At 48.2% G+C, this 16527-nt stretch overlaps 1 protein-coding gene and 1 non-coding gene across 11 annotated transcripts in view; one reads left to right on the forward strand and one right to left on the reverse strand.

The window, feature by feature from the left end:
* The window catches only part of UBOX5 (U-box domain containing 5), a 40238-nt gene extending 27233 nt beyond the window's left edge, over positions 1-13005 (forward strand). For 8 of the 10 annotated variants that reach the window (XM_070420018.1, XM_070420016.1, XM_070420015.1 and 5 more), the window contains 4 exons: positions 3659-3753; positions 5460-6660; positions 9066-9227; positions 12260-13005. In XM_070420018.1, the coding sequence (XP_070276119.1) occupies positions 3700-3753; positions 5460-6660; positions 9066-9227; positions 12260-12468 (1626 nt within the window). In that variant the 5' untranslated portion in view covers positions 3659-3699 and the 3' untranslated portion in view covers positions 12469-13005. The remainder of the gene's footprint in view (positions 1-3658; positions 3754-5459; positions 6661-9065; positions 9228-12259) is intronic. The other 2 variants (XM_070420023.1, XM_070420024.1) reach the window with 2 other exon arrangements.
* LOC139014714 (U6 spliceosomal RNA) lies at positions 10042-10152 on the reverse strand. The gene has a single exon (XR_011472278.1). It is a non-coding gene; the product is annotated as a U6 spliceosomal RNA (small nuclear RNA).
* Positions 13006-16527: the final 3522 nt, after the last annotated feature.

A 16527-nucleotide genomic window follows, 5' to 3' on the forward strand; every position in this document is an offset into this window, starting at 1 on the left:
CATGCTACCGTTTACTATTGAGTTGGGTACTCAGATAAGTTTTAAAGACTTTTTTCATTTGACTTTATACTCACAGGAAAGCTCTTTGTCATGGCTCCAAAAAGACCCTGCCCAACTTGCTCTGATCTTAGCATTTAAGTTCTCAGAGAAATTGATTTCATGACATGTAGAATAATTTAAAGTTAAAAGACCACAGTGTGCCCTGACCGGTGTGGCTCTGTTGGTTGGGCGTCATCCCATGCACCATAAGGTTGCTGGTTCGATTCCTGGTCAGGCACATGCCCAGGTTGTGGGCTCCATCTCCTGTAGGGGGAGTTCAGGAGACAGCTGATCTATGTTCTGCTTTCACATCAATGTTTCTTTCTCCCTTCCTCTTTCTCAAAAGATTAATTTTAAAAATCTTTTAAAAAATCTTTAAAAAAAAAAAAAAAGACCACAGTGTGAAATGTCCAAGAAAATAGCAAGGAGATAGGAAGAATATAAATGTTGGTGAAATCGGTGCTTCCCACTAGGAAATCGAATTAATACTTCAAGTAATGGCATTGCTACCTCTGCCAGAGTTTGTTTTTTCCCCCTAGAAGAGAAAAAAAAGGCCTAAGATGTGGACTGTGGGGTAGAGATTATTGCAGACTAGTGGTCCTTTGTCTTACTAAATTAGCCACCTCTCAGCATTTTTATATTACAGCAAAGTCTCTATCTCTTTTTCCTTATCAAAGCCTTTCCCATCAAGGCAAATAAGGTAATAGAGAACTCCCTGTGGCAGTGTATACACACACATACAGGGTGGGGCAAAAGTATGTTTACAGCCGAACTGGTTTGGTTCAGTGGATAGAGTGTAGGCCTGCGGACTCAAGGGTGCCAGGTTTGATTCTGGTCAAGGGCATGTACCTTGGTTGCAGGCACATCCCCACTGGGGGGCGTGCAGAAGGCAGCTGGTCGATCTCTCTCATCGATGTTTCTGACTATCCCTCTCCCTTCTTCTCTGTAAAAGATCAATAAGATATATTAAAAAAAAAAAGTATGTTTACAGTTGTGAGTACACGAAACAGTTTATTCTTATATTATTTATTATTACACTAGAGGTCCGATGCATGAAATTTGTGCAAGAGTAGGTCTTCCTTCTCCAGCCTGCTGGCTCCCAGGACCTAGGAGGCCCCACCCACCACAGCCAGCTGGTCAGTGGCCTGCACCTCCCTCTTTGGGGCGATTGTGGAGCCCCCCCGATTGATCACCCTGCCGGCCGGTGACCTGGGCCTCCCTCTGCGGGGTGATCATAGGGCGATGGCCGGGCCCCGACCAATCGCATCGCACCTACCTTGGCTGGCCTGGCGCCAATGGGTGTCATAGCGTGGTCCTGGATGGTTGCCCGGATGGTCATTCCGCTGTTCTGCCGGGTTGATTTGCATATTATGCTTTTATTATACTGGATTATTTTCCATGGGAGGAACTGTAAACCTACTTTTGCCCCATCCTGTGTATTTACTAGTATATATACATAAACACATGCATATATATATATATATATATATATATATATGGACAAATACTGTAATAGTAATGTAAAGGATAATTTTTTAGAAATTTAATAAAATTGATGGACCTCTAGCAACACCTACGAAAAAAATAATAGAAGAAACATTATCAATAATGAATGTAAAAGGAGATACCTCTGCAGTTCAAAGGAAAAATTTTTAGCTGTGATAATAAAATGTATTCTCATGTGTAAATGTTTAGGTATGACCATACTGGAAGGCATAAAGAAATAATCAGAAGCTTTTACCAAGATGTAGAATCACCTAGAACAGGGGTGGGCAAACTTATTGACTCGAGGGCCACAATGGGTTCTTAAACTGGACCGGAGGGCCGGAACAAAAGCATGGATGGAGTGTTTGTGTGAACTAATATAAATTCAGAGTAAACATCATTACATAAAAGGGTACGGTCTTTTTTTTTTTTTTTTAGTTTTATTCATTTCAAACGGGCCGGATCCGGCCCGCGGGCCGTAGTTTGCCCACGGCTGACCTAGAATGTAGACAGATGCAGACTGTCAAGTGTATTAGCATTACTCTCAGTGATGTGGTTTTCAGAAATGGTAAATACATCTTGGTAAAGATCTGAACAAAACAAAGTACAATCTTCTTATGACTTACATGGAAGTTCCCTTCCTAGAAAACTTAGCATTTATTAAAACCACATTAAATTTACTTTGTGTTTATAGTTAAAACTGTGTTAGGAACTAGGCTGAGATAAATATTTAAAGGTCCCATGGCAGATCTTCAGTATGCAGAAACTGCCCATTAAAATGTTACAGGACACCCCACATGCCTGGCCTCTGCAAGGGGACTTACTGATCATGACAACAAAGACCCCAGAGGGTGGCTCTGTCCCTATTGGGTAACAGAGCTTTTCATGGTCTTGTTGACCAGAAGGTAAAGCATAGAATGGCTCCCTGGCCTTGCTCAAGGAGTTCAGATCCATTGGACAAGCTTGCCACTGGAAGGGATGTTCCTAGTGGCTTCCCTACACCTCTACAGAGAGTACCGAAAGCTACTGGACATGGGTTATATTTTTCTTCCAATTTTATTGCACTGTAACTGACATAACATTGTAAAAGTTTAAGATGTTCAACTGATTTATTTAAATACTGCAAAATGACTTCTGTAATAAATTAGTTAACATCCATCACTTCACATAGTTTTTTATGGTGTTGAGAACTTTTAAGATATACTCTCTTAGCCGTTTTTAAATATACTAGTATAGTTAATTGTAGTCACTATATTTCACAGTATATCTTTAGAAGTTATTTCTCTTATGTTTAGAAGTTTGTACCTTTTGACCATCTTTACCTGTTTCCCCCTTCTTGGGCATTGGTCATTAAAATGACTATTTGGATTAGCTGTCCTATTAAGCTGCTTTCCAACCCTAACATTTTCTATTTCTCAATAATGTTTTTTTACTTTTCTTGTTTTTGTTTTAATAAGAAAATGTAATTGCATTGAAGTGTTTAATAATAATGCTTAGTACCATTATGATTGTTTTCTGTGACCCTTCCCATTCGAAACCCTCAGGGTAAGTTCTTTCTCTGAGCTCAGCCACTTTAGGCCCTACCTTTCCTGTGGGGAGACCCCGGTAGAGCTGACTGTCCCTTGCCTCCACTGGGTCTTTTTTTTTTTTTTTTTAATTTTTTTTTAATATATTTTATTGACTTTTTACAGAGAGGAAGGGAGAGGGATAGAGAGTTAGAAACATCGATGAGAGAGAAACATCGACCAGCTGCCTCCTGCACACCCCCTACTGGGGATGTGCCCGCAACCAAGGTACATGCCCTTGACCGGAATCGAACCTGGGACCTTTCAGTCCGCAGGCCGACGCTCTATCCACTGAGCCAAACCGGTTTCGGCTCCACTGGGTCTTTAGAAGAGCTCCAGCCCAAGAACCAGCGTCTTTGGCATCCTGCTCAGTGTGCAGTAGCAGTCTCCTCCACAATTCCCCAGCATCACATGTCAGATAAAAAGAAAGTGAGGATAGGCCAGGAGAGATGTGTTTATGAAAGTTTTTGTTGTTACCCTGTTTGATTCTCTTCTCTTAGGAATCCACTCCTAAAGGTTTGCAATTGAATTTTAACTTGTCTAATACCAAGTTTTATTTTTTATTTAAGGCTATTTCTGATGCTTGGAAGCTATCCTTTCAGCCACAAAGATGGTAATAAATCTTTGCCTCCCACAGTTCAGACCAAGAATTTCATGCAACAAGGTAAACAAAAGAAGTATATACACATAAATAAATTCCCTATATCTGTTTTTCATGTGTTCCCCCTCCCCCCCCCCCCCCCCCCCACTTCCTGCCTTGTATAGTGAACTTAAGTCAGGCTTAATGTGCTTTCACAAACCTCGTTGTTGTAGATTCCACCAGATGGTATTGAGATAAGATTGGGTCAGGCTGCACCTCTAGAGTCAGTACTATTGCAAGGGGAGCTTGACTCATTGTGTGGATATTTGTATTCGTTGTGATGATAAATTTTAATTTTACTCAAAGTCAGTTATGGTTAGAGACACTCGTTCTCCTCTTTCTCACCCCCCTGTTCTTATCATTTCAAATGCTAGGAATAATGGCTTGTATTTTTTATTTGTATTCCTTGTTCTTCTTCTTTTTTTTTTTTTTTTTGTCTTACTGCCTTTATTCCTTGTTCCTTTTTTTAAAAAATCCCTTAGCTTTTTAAAAATATATATATTTTTATTGATTTCAGAGAGGAATGGAAGAGGGAGAGATAGAAACATCAATGATGAGAGCGAATTACTGATCGGCTACCTCCTGCATGCCCCCTACTGGGGATTGAGCCCACAACCCGGGCTTGTGCCCTTGACCGAAATCGAACCCGGGACCCTTCAGTTGGCAGGCCAACATGCTATCCACTGAGCCAAACTGGCTAGGGCTTCCTTGTTCTTTACATGAATTAAGCTGCCTCCTTTTGTACAAGGAGGGTGTGTTTCCACAGCTCAGAGCAGTGGATAAGGAAGTTCGAAGGGGAGAATTGAACCCCTCCCTTAATTTGGAGTTTCTGCACTCAGCGTACTATTTTAGGTTCCCAGATTGTTAAGGTGGCTCCTTCGGACAAAGATATCTTAAAGTTTCCATTGGTTATAACAAGTATTAGAAATATTAAAAGATGAAGAGGTTATTTACAATCCTATCTTTTGCACATGCACCGTTTTAAATTTCCCATCATATTTTGTGATCTTTGTCCATGTGCGAACATTTTTTTAAACCAAGTTCCATCATTTATAGATTTACAAGAAGCTTGTTTGTTATGCCTTCCTAGGGACCTTGTTGTAATGGGTAGTCCAAATACAAAATTGAGAACTTTAATGAACATCTTTTTCCCCCTTAAATATGCATGTTTTCATTTTCTGAAATAAAAAACTACCAGTTTATATGCCCTGTTTCCACAGAGATGTTATTTTCAAGGGATTTTGGCTGGGTCGGGCAGAGTTTTCTTGCTCCTATTTTTTAAGAATAGACAGAACTTGGGGGATACTGTTGCCCTCATATTGGGAGTTTATAAAAAAAAAACCAGGAGAATTTGCCGAAGCCGGTTTGGCTCAGTGGATAGAGCATCGGCCTGCGGACTGGAGGGTCCCAGGTTCGATTCCGGTCAAGGGCATTTACCTGGGTTACGGGCACATCCCCAGTGGGAGATGTGCAGGAGGCAGCTAATCGATGTTTCTCTCTCATCGATGTTTCTGACTCTCTATCTCTCTCCCTTCCTCTCTGTAAAAAATCAATAAAATATATTTTTTTAAAAAACCAGGAGAATTTGAAGTAATAGAGGAAATTTTAAAATGAGGAACTTCAGGTTTTCTTTAAAAAAATTTTCTTAGAAGTGGTAAATTCTTGGAAACTAGTTGTCTTCATTTGGATCTCATCAAATCAATTTGTCTCATATTTGTCATTAAATCTAGATATCAGCTGATGGCTATGAAGTAGAAAATCTCATCTCTGAAGACCTCACAAAGAGAAGTCGTGGTTTTAGGACAGAGTATTTTATTAAGCCACCGGTCTATGTGACTGTTTCCTTTCCCTTCAGTGTGGAAATCTGTAGGATTTACATAGACCTGACAGCTGGGGGAGTCCAAAATGTAACTGGCCTGGAAATGTACACGACCGCCTTATCCAACAGAGCATCTTGGAATACCTCTGAGTGCCAGACACTGGGCCCAGCTGAGCCATCTGTCCCGGACAAGGAGGCGTTCACCTTGGTAGGCAAAGTGTTGTTGAAAAACCAAAACCAGGTGGTGTTTAGCCACAGGGGCTTCAAGGCCAGGCCACCATTTGGCCCGATAGAAGCCACACTCCCCTCCCCTACTATTGTGGCCCAGGAGCTCTGGAATAAAGGACCTCTTTCCCTTAACCATGTGGCCCATCTCAAGATCTGTATCACCCACGTGACAGGCAGTGGAATCCCTTGCATCAAGCGGTTGGAAGTGTGGGGTCAGCCCGCCAAAACCTGCTCTCAGGAGGTAATAGATAGTGTCCTGCTGGTTGCCTCCAAAAACCTCTCCCAGGACTCGGCTCTGCAGGTACCGGCCTTGCCCATGGAGAGTGACTGTGACCCTGGGCGTGAGTCTGGGGGCCAGCAGGCTCCCTCCAGCCTGCAGGAGCTAGCTGAGGTGTTTCAGGATGTGCCTGAGGAGTTCCTGGATCCCATCACCTTGGAGATCATGCCTTGCCCCATGCTCCTGCCCTCAGGCAAGGTCATCGACCAGGCCACACTGGAGAAGTGTAACCGCAGTGAAGCCACATGGGGCCGAGTGCCCAGTGACCCTTTCACAGGGGTAGCCTTTACTCCACACTCCCAGCCCCTGCCTCACCCCTCCCTGAAGGCCCGGATCGACCATTTCCTGCTCCAGCATTCCATCCCTGGCTGCCACCTGCTTGGGAGAGCACAGACTACATTGGCATTGACCCCTTCTTCCATTGCTCTGCCATCTCGGAAAAGGAAAATGGAGCAGGCTGAGGATGCCCCAGACAATAGTAGCCTTGATGTAAATGCTTCCAGTTTTCCTACCACAAGCCTGGTCTCACCCACTACCTCAGAGCACACTGCTAAGAAAATGAAAGCTGCCAGTGAGCTTGGTCTGACACACATGGACTGCTCAACAGGTAACCCACCGCCCTATGTCCATGCCGGTTGTCATCTTTACTCCTCCCAGGTGACACTTGGCACCATTGCCCTTTGTTTTTGCCTTGTCAGCTTAAATTACCCCAAATCTTACTGGCTTAAAGTACCACCCAGTCACACCTCACAGCCCCTCTAGTCAGGAATCAAGGTGTTGCTTGGCTGGATTGTCTGCTCAGGCTCTTCCACGCTACTGTCAAAGTGCTGGTGGGGCTGTAGTCAGCACAAGGCTTCACTGGGGAAGGATTCCCTTCCAAGCTCACTCACATGGTTGTTTAGGATGCGGTTCCCTCCTGAACTGTGGCCCTGGAGGCTTCACTTCCTTGTTGGCTGGTGATCGGAGACTACACTCAGTTTCTTGCCATGGGGGCCTCAAGGGCAGCACACTGCACGGCAGCTGTGTGACAAGGGTGTGCAAACAAGGTGGGAGTTGGTTTTGAATAATCTAACCATGGAAATGACATCCCATCACTTTTGCTGTATTTTGTGAAAAACAAGTCACTAAAATCTAGCTCACTCTAAGGAGAGGGGGGATCCAAGGGCCCGGGGTGGAGTTCACGGATCATTTCAGATCCTCTTCCACACCGTCTATTCCTGTTTTAGTCACTGTGTTGATCTAAGACTGGTGGTTGAGTTTTGTCTAATGCCTTTTCAGTATCAATGGAGATTAATTGTAACTTTTTATCCTTGATGTGAGAAATGTGAGAAAGCACACTAACAGACTTATTAATATTGAACTGTTGTTAAATTCCTGGAGTAAACTCCATTTGGTCTTGCTTCTTTTAATGGGCTGCTTGATTCTGTTTGCTAGTGTTTTATTTAGGATTTTTGCATTCATTGGTGAGACTGGACTGTAATGTGTGTGTGTGTGTGTGTGTGTGTGCGCGCGCACCATATTTGTTCAGGTTTGGTATGGATGATTTATTTGCTTCATAAGACAAATTAGAAGTTTCTTCTTCTAATCTCTGGAACAATTTAATATTCAGATCACTTACACTGTTTTTGTTTGTTTGTCAATCCTCACCAGAGAATATTTTTTCCATTGATTTTTAGAGAGTGGAAGGGAGGGAGTGTGGAGGGAGAAAGAGAGATAGAGAGAGAAAGAGAAGGAGAGAAACATAGAGAAACATCTATGTGAAAGAGACACATTGACTGGTTGCCTCCCGCACATACCCTGACTGGGCCTGGGATCAAACCTGCAACTCAGGTACGTGCCTTTGACCGGGAATTGAACCTGCAAGCCTTCGGTGCTCAGGCTGGTGCTCTAACCACTGAACACACTACCCAAGGTACATAATTTACTCTGTACATGTTTGGTATTATTCCCTGTGATGATCAGTGCCTGGTGCTTTGGGAGCTAGCTCTTTGACAGTCTTTTCTTTTTCTTTATGAAAATTCATCCGTGTAGATTTTATTCTTTTAATTTCCTCTCTTACTCTAAAAATCCTGTGTAAGTAGCGTACTTAAAGGTTACACCTGTGTCTCTGTTTTTGAGTGTAAATTATAGTTAACACGACCCCCAGAAACGCCTGGAAGCACCTGAAGTGTGATGGGCGAGACCAGGAGAAAGGTTTTTAGACCTGGATGCCTGTGGAGGTCTCCATTGGTGTTGGCCTTGGCAGATTTGTTGGTGACACAGAACCATGCTGACCAGTGGTCCTTGAAGGTTCCAAGCTGATGTCCTTGTCCTATAAAGTATAGACCAAAATAATTCCCTCTCCACTTTGGGCAGTTTTGTGAACCAGGCAGGTGTCTGGTTCCTTCCTTGGGCAGCTGCCCTCTCCACCCATGGCCTTCATCTTGTGCCCATTGCTTGGCTTTCTGTAGATCACACAGAGAAGGCCCTCGATGGTGCAGTGACAGAGTGAGATCTTCCTGTCCCACTCAGTAATAACTGCTTTGCTTTACCCAACAGGAGAGCGTGCAGGCCAGCATCCCTGCAGAGCAGCGGGGTCTCCAGAAGGGAGGAGATGGAAAGAGCGGATTAAGGCTGCTGGGGAGGGAGAGCAGGGGTCCAAGGCTGCATGTTTGCTGGCTGCAGTCATTGCCTGGCCCACAGGGAGGCCTTCAGAAAGTAGGGTGCAGTTCTGGAGGGGAGCCACAAGGTGGCCCCGACCTGCCCAGCAGTTGTCCGGGAGGAGGAAAGCTGGTACAGAGCCCAGAAATCCAGAAAGCTGTGTGGTGTGGATGGGTAGCAACTGTCAGGGTCCCCATTGTGATGTATTCTGCCGTCACAACCCACCAGTGGACATCGGGGGACTTTCCTTACATTTGTGTCTGTTTAAAGTTGGAAGTGCTGTTTTTGTAGACCTCAATGGACTTGGTGTTTTGGTCTTTTTTTTTTTTTTTTTTTTTTGCCAAACCTCTCTCTGGATATTGTTGTCAACAGGGCCAGAGTCCCATGAGCAGAAGCTGTCACAAAGCTTGGAAATTGCCTTGACATCTACCCTTGGCTCCATGCCCTCCTTCACGGCGCGGCTGACCAGGGGACAGCTCCAACACCTCGGCACAAGGAGGACCAGCACTTCCTGGAGGGCAGGCACTAGCCCCGGTAACATGGGTCCCGTCCACCTCCTTGGAGTCCTTGAATGGGGTGCTGAGCCATAACCCCGGGGCTCTCTGGCCCTTCATGCCCAGCTTCTTAGCTCCAATACCCAGGCCTCTTTCCTTCTCCAGCGGGGAGCTGACGGACAGGCTGCCTGTGAAGTTTGACTCTTCACAAGAAGAGCTTTCTTTAGGCAACTCTTAGTAATTCTGTGGACATAGACACCCTGTTGTGTTTTTTTTTTGTTTGTTTGTTTGTTTTTTTACGTAAGGTTTATTATTAATTGTTCTGTCCTGAGGACTTTTGTTTGTTTCTCCTCTTTAGTTTATTTTTCTTATCTAGTTTGTCTCCCATCTGACCTCTGGGGTATTTTATGTAAGTGTGAAGTTTGGGGTTGAGTATGTCACCTTCATTCTTTCCTATTAACATTTTCTTAGTCTTAGAAAAGAACAGTGGTAGCTTACTGAGCCAATTTTTGCCTAAAATGAACCTGGGACCACACCGGATACTGGAATTGATTAGGATATAAAGTGAGAGGGCCCGGCTGGGATGCCGGGCACCTTCTCCAAGATGAAACCTGGTGGGGCTAATGGTAAGGCGCACACTTCTTCCTCCTGCCCGTCCAGAACCAGGCTCTCCTCTGCTGTCTGGACCGCAGGTCACCTCTTCTGCCTTCGTCCCAAACTCCTCTCTGATTGTTTCCATCCTGACCATTCCCCAAAACTTGTCCAAATGACCAGCATTTCCACGTCCATAAATAAAATGGTCACTGAGCCTCTGCACAATATCTGATGTGGCTGATCAGCCCCTCCTTTTTTTTTTAAATATGGAACACTTCCATATTTAAATTTGCATGTCATCCTTGCGCAGGGGCCTGCTAATCTTCTCTGTATCGTTCCAGTTTTAGTAGATGTGCTGCTGAAGCGAGCACACCCCTTCTCGAAACGCCTTCTCTCTTGGCCTTCTAGATGTTACACTTTTTCTCCCCATTTCAGTGATTCCTCTTCAGTTTCCATTGTTGACTCTCCTCTTCAATACTCTGGTCCTGGACCCTCTTCTCTCTGTCCTCTTTGTCACCCAAGTGAGAGCCCACTGGCCAGTGACTGCCCATGTTCACCTATAGCTTTGATCTTTCCTGGAACTCAGACCCCGACCTCCCTATCAGCTGCTTGACGCCTCCACGTGGAAAACTCATGGATATCTTGAGTGAACTTAACTGAGAACAGCTCCAAAGGTTCTCCCACCCACATCCCCTCCCACACCATTGAGGGCAAAGAGCAGCATCTTTTTTTTTTTTTAATATATTTTGTTGATTTTTTACAGAGAGGAAAGGAGCGGGATAGAGAGTTAGAAACATCGATGAGAGAGAAACATCGATCAGCCGCCTCCTGCACGCCTCCCACTGGGGATGTGTCCACAACCAAGGTACATACCCTTGACCAGAATCGAACCCGGGACCCCTTAGTCCGCAGGCCAACGCTCCAGCCACTGAGCCAAACCGGTTAGGGCAAGAGCAGCATCTACCGTTTGGTCAGGCCTACAACATGCAGGCCATCCTTAGTTTTCCTTCAGTGTCCTCACTCTGACGTTCTCTTCATCACCGTCTTGTTCATACTCCTCCGGAGGAGATCTCAGCCTGTCCTCTGCTCCACTGCCTTCCTGCTGTGCTCTCCAGGCTCCTGTGGCAGCCCCGCTACTTCCTAACAGCCACGCTTTCCCTGCCATAGCCCGTCATCCTCATGGAAGCTAGATCATTCTCTTCCACTTCTTAGAATTCTCCCATCGCATCCCATTGAACTTGGAATAAATGGAAACTCCTGCTGCCTGTGAGGTCCTGCATGCTCCAGCCCCTGCCCTCCCTGCTCTGCCATCTCACCTGGAGCCATGCTCATGCCTCACACCCCTCTGTCTTCTTTCTCTGATGGACCAGCCATTCTTTGTCCTTGCTGTCTCGTTCACTCTTTGCATGGCTGGCCTCTTTTCATTCCTATGGCCTTCTAGATGTTACACTTTTTCTCCCCATTTCAGTGATTCCTCTTCAGTTTCCATTGTTGACTCTCCTCTTCAATACTCTGGTCCTGGACCCTCTTCTCTCTGTCCTCATCAAATCTTAGCGTTCCCATAAATGCTCAAAAAGAGCTGGCTTCTCGGGGGAGCCAGGTAGCGCTGGGCCCTTCGTCCCAGCCTCCCGAGATGCACTTTCCCCTGGGACAGGCTCCCAAGGCACAAACTCACGCTGACAACCTTGATAAATTACAAGGTGAGGTAATTTATCTCCTTCCCTAAGAGGCCATCCTTGCCCTCTCCAGAGGTGTGTGGATTGGAAGAGAAAGAACAGCCTCCTTAGGCAAGGCCATGAGAGAAGGAAGAGCAGGTGCAGCTTGGGGCAGGGGGTGGTGGCCACCTGCCCACTGTGGCTCTCATTCAGGAGCCCCTTTGGGAAGTGTGGAAGGAGAGAAAGCCAGCAGCACAGCGAGGGGATGATGGTTGGGAAGGGAGCTGCCAGGCTGCAGGGCTGAAGAGAAGCAGGCCCCAGGCTCAGCTGGCAGGTCTGCTGCCAACAGACCTCAGCTCTGCTCTCTAGTGACTTCTCTACCCCCTTGACCTGCCCAACCCTGACACACAAGAGCATTTTCTGCCTTTTCCTTTTCTTGTCACACCTCACCTTGTAATTTATCAAGGTTGTCAGCGTGAGTTTGTGCCTTGGGAGCCTGTCCCAGGGGAAAGTGCATCTCGGGAGGCTGGGACGAAGGGCCCAGCGCTACCTGGCTCCCCCGAGAAGCCAGCTCTTTTTGAGCATTTATGGGAACGCTAAGATTTGATGATCTTGTGGAGGCCTTCCAGCTTCCCCAGCTCCCTGGACCTCTGCTCTCAGATCAGCCAGAGGTGGCCTAGGGAGGGGTGCAGCCAGACTGCTGCAGGGGTAGAGGGTGGGCAGCTTCTCTCCCACTCCAGGGATGTGCCCTGCCTCCAGGATGGAGCCTGGACTAGGCGCAGCTCTCCCTAACCCTGTCCTATTTTCCTCCCTGATTTACCAGAGCAGCCTGGGAGTGTCCTGGGTCCCGAGTGTGCCTCCTGCAAAAGAGTATTTTCTTCCTACTTCAAAAAGGTGCCCGTGTACCAGCTTCCCTGTGGCCACCTCCTGTGCCGGCCCTGCCTGGGTGAGAAGCAGCGCTCCCTGCCTATGATATGCACAGCCTGCCAGCAGCCTTTCACCAGCCAGGACGTGCTGCGGGTCCACTTCTGAGTGACTGGCCTCAACCCGAGAAGACTTGTTGTTGGGAGGAGCAGAAGTGGGGGTCATAGCTCCCTGAGATCTGGCCAAGTCCCAGGCACAGAGGGGACTCTTCGTTCCCAAGGGCTTTCCCTTTATTGCCTCCCACAGTGTAGCACAGGCCTGGAGTGAGGGGTGGGGGAGGGGCCACTCCACCCCAGCTCAAGTGGCAATAGGATAACAAAGCCATACTTTGGGCTGGGAGGGCTGGGGGAGATGTTGCTGCCCTCCTGTACCTCCCTGCCACCCCCCTTTCTGCCAGAGCCCAGGGCCTGCTTCAGCCAACCCCACCCTGCTGAGGGCCCCCAAGTTATTTGCATACACGCACACACGTGTGCATGTGGGGCGGGGGGCCTCCCCTCATCCTGCAGGGTGGATGTGCGTGGAGCACAGTCGTGTGTGGCTCGGGGTCTCAGAGAGCCTCTGCCTTCAGTGTCCCCAAAAGTGGAGTGAATGACTCGGCCTCCAACTGGCAGACTGTGTGGAGCCTTAATAAAGTGATTGCTGACATCTGCTGATGGATTGCCTGTCTGTCGTCATACTCCTGTCCCCTCCCGCACCCATACAGAGTGGAGTTGTCACAGGGCAGCCGTCAGCAGTCACTGCCCCCCCGGCAGGCTGTAATTTGGTCAGATGCGTGCTGTGGGGGGTTGGCAGGTGGGTGTGTGTGGGTGGGGAGGGAGGGGGAGCCCCTGCAGGGGCTGGCTGCTGCCCTCTGAGGGGAAAGGTGCCTTTCCTGCCCGGGCCCATTTCAGGAAAATGACTTGTTTGTAGCTGCAGTTTGTTTTTCCGTTCAGAATTTAGTTTTGTGGAGTCGCAGAGGGAAAATACGTGTTCTTACAATTGTTTACTGTACGGAGTCACTAGGAAGGTCAGTGAGAAACTACCCCGCGCTTTTCCCTCTTCTGAGCGTGCCTGGGAAGGAGCAGCGCCGAGCGGCTCCATGTCATCCTGAGATTCCCTCGCAGGCTCCTGTGGACAGGGCTCTGAGCTGCCTCCCCTCCCGCAGCCTGCACCTGAGCGCACCTGAGGGCTGGAGGCTGGCATTCTCTGGTTTTAAGCTTTGCACATGGGCAGAACTCCAGTCCTTACACTGAACTTTATAAAAAAATTCAGTTTCCTGGACTGCAGTCCAGACCCAAGATTTAGAGATCTGGGGTTGGGGTTCAGGAATCTGCTTGTTAAAGAGTTCCTGGGGGGTTTGTGTGTCTCAGAGGCGGCTGCATCCTTCCCTCCGCCTCCTGCTGGCGCTTCCCTTGAGACTTCGGGTCTGCACTGGTGGCCGATGAGGCTCCATGTGCCCTTGGCTTCCAGTGTCTAGGGCAGGGGTGGGCAAACTTTGTGACTCGAGGGCCACAATGGGTTCTTAAACTGGACCGGAGGCCTGAACAAAAGCATGGATGGAGTGTTTGTGTGAACTAATATAAATTCAAAGTAAACATCATTACATAAAAGGGTACGGTCTTTTTTTTTTTTAGTTTTATTCATTTCCAATGGGCTGGATCCGGCCCACGGGCCGTAGTTTGCCCACAGCTGGTCTAGGCCATTCCAGAGTCTCGCCTTACCCTCCTTCGTGCTTGTGTTCTAGGAAAAGCCCCAGCTTTTGTAGCAAAACCACTGGGGGGTGGGGGTGGTGGGGGTCGGGGGGGATTTTCAGCCTATCTCGGTCTCGGGGGAACAGCCCAGCTCCCACCAGCAGGTGGACAGCCTCAGGGAGCCCTGCTCTCTGGGGTTGCCCTGTTTGCCCCACCAGGAGCCAGGGGAAGCCACCAGCCTAAAGCATGCTCAGACGAGGGCAGAGCTGCCTCCCTTCCTGCAGGGCCTGGTGGGAAATTGGGCATGGGAGCCACTGGGCTGGACAGTTCCTGTTCTCTGACCAGGTGGAGATGCACTCATTCTCACCTCATTTTTTTAAAATATATATTTTATTGATTTTTTACAGAGAGGAAGGGAGAGGGATAGAGAGTTAGAAACATCGATGAGAGAGAAACATTGATCAGCTGCCTCCTGCACACCCCCCACTGGGGATGTGCCTGCAACCAAGGTACATGCCCTTGACCAGAATCGAACCCGGGACCCTTTGGTCCGCAGGCCGACGCTCTGTCCACTGAACCAAACCGGTCAGGGCCTCACCTCATTTTAAAGAGTCCCCCAAAGGAAGTGGTGATTGCACCACCCTTGCCAGAAACACACTGAGCACTGCTGGGCTCCATTTCTCTCCCCTAGAAAATAGGAATAACCTTTCTCTTGCCAGCTCCGTTCAGAGGCAGTTTATTTCTCCCGAGAGCCCAGAGCCAGGCCCAAAGCGGCAAACACAAGGACTCCACAGGCTCTGAGAGACGCAAGGCTGCACAGCCTTGGCATGACTCCCTCGCCTCACCGCAGGTTCTGTGGGACACTTGTCTCCGCTCTTCTGTATCATTTTCACAACACAAGCCTGTTGGGGTCACGCAGCCCTGGGCCCTCGGAGAGCAGGAGGCTGGGCATGGCCCCCGAGGCATTGAGGGGTAGGGCGCCGGTGCTCATCCCCACGGAGCAGAGTGAGGCCTTGCCTGCATCCTGACCGTCCTCCCTGTGGGCCAGAGGCCCCAGCCCTTGAGCACTGTCCGTCCTCACTCACGGGGCCTGGGCCACGCATGTTCTCTGCTGTTGCTCTCCAGCTGGAGCAGGCGGGAAGGAGGGCTGCTCAGAAGTAGTCCTAGAGGTAGAAGACGTAGAAGAACCAAACTGCTAAGAAGAAGATGAGGAGCTGCTCAGTGCTCACAGGGTATTCCACCTCCTGGCAGCCAGGCCACCGGGCCCTGCTCCTGGGTTCTGGGGCAGAGCGGGTGCCCCCATCTCCATGCCTGGCCTGCCTCCTCCGGTGGGTCTCCAGTTTGAGGCTGCTCAGCTGCTGGATGCTCTCTATTCCCGGAACCGGTCCTCTGCCACCTGGGTGGCTGTAAGTAGGTCTGCAGACAAAGAGACCTGCCCCTGGAGGAAACCGCCTGCCAGGCCACTGCTCACCCCCTGCCTGTGGTATTGTGATGTTGGGTTGGCTGCCATTGTGATGGCCGCTGGGTGGGTTGGGGCTGCCTCAGGCTGACCCCCTCCTGCACAGCTGGCCCCTCTGCCTACTCAGCTTCCAGCCCAGCCTCTCAGCTTGCTGTAGCCTGCCTGGCCTCACACAGGCAGGATTGGTCCTTCCAGATCTAGGAAGGGGAATGGCTAGGTTGAGAATTAGCCAAAGATGCACTATCCCATGTAGTAACAACTAGCCTCATGTGGCTATTTAAATTAGTTTAAATTAAATTAAAAACTCAGTTCCTGAGTCACAGCAGCCACATTTCAAGTACTTAATAGCCACACGTGCTAGTGGCTATTCTATTAGACAGCAAGATATAAAACATTTCCACCATCAAAAATAGTCCTACCCTAACCAGTTTGGTTCAGTGGATAGAGTGTCGGCCTGCGGACTCAAGGGTCCCGGGTTCGATTCCGGTCAAGAGCATGTACCTTGGTTGTGGGCACATCCCCAGTAGGGGGTGCGTAGGAGGCAGCTGATCGATGTTTCTCTCTCATCAGTGTTTCTAACTCTATCCCTCTCCCCTCCTCTTTGTAAAAAATCAATAAAATCTATGTTAAAAAAATAGTCCTGTTGGACAGAGCTGGGCCAAATAGGAACATGGTGAGACTGGCCCTTAGTTTTCCTCAGCTCTATGAACCTGCCTCCTGACAGAGGCCGTAACCCAATCCACCTTGCTGTAATGCTTTGCCTCTCGTACAAAGAGGGGCCATGGTCCAGAGGGGTGATAACATCTCCAGAGTAGCACAGGGATGAGATGAAGGAGGAAGAGGCACAGGGATGAGGTGAAGGGGGAAGAGAAGATGGTAAGTTTTCATCAAGGTTTATACCAATAGCAAGATGATGCTACCCATCACCATACTAACAAGTGATAACTTCACACAAGAAAAAGATAACCTCACAAACATTTTGGATCTTTTCCCTTCCGATATCTATAATAATAAAAGCACAATATGCTAATTAGACCA

This window comes from Myotis yumanensis, unplaced genomic scaffold, assembly GCF_028538775.1.
Source record: "Myotis yumanensis isolate MYYU_CA2020_CCGP unplaced genomic scaffold, mMyoYum1.0.hap1 SCAF_7, whole genome shotgun sequence".
Taxonomy (NCBI): Eukaryota; Metazoa; Chordata; class Mammalia; order Chiroptera; family Vespertilionidae; genus Myotis; species Myotis yumanensis.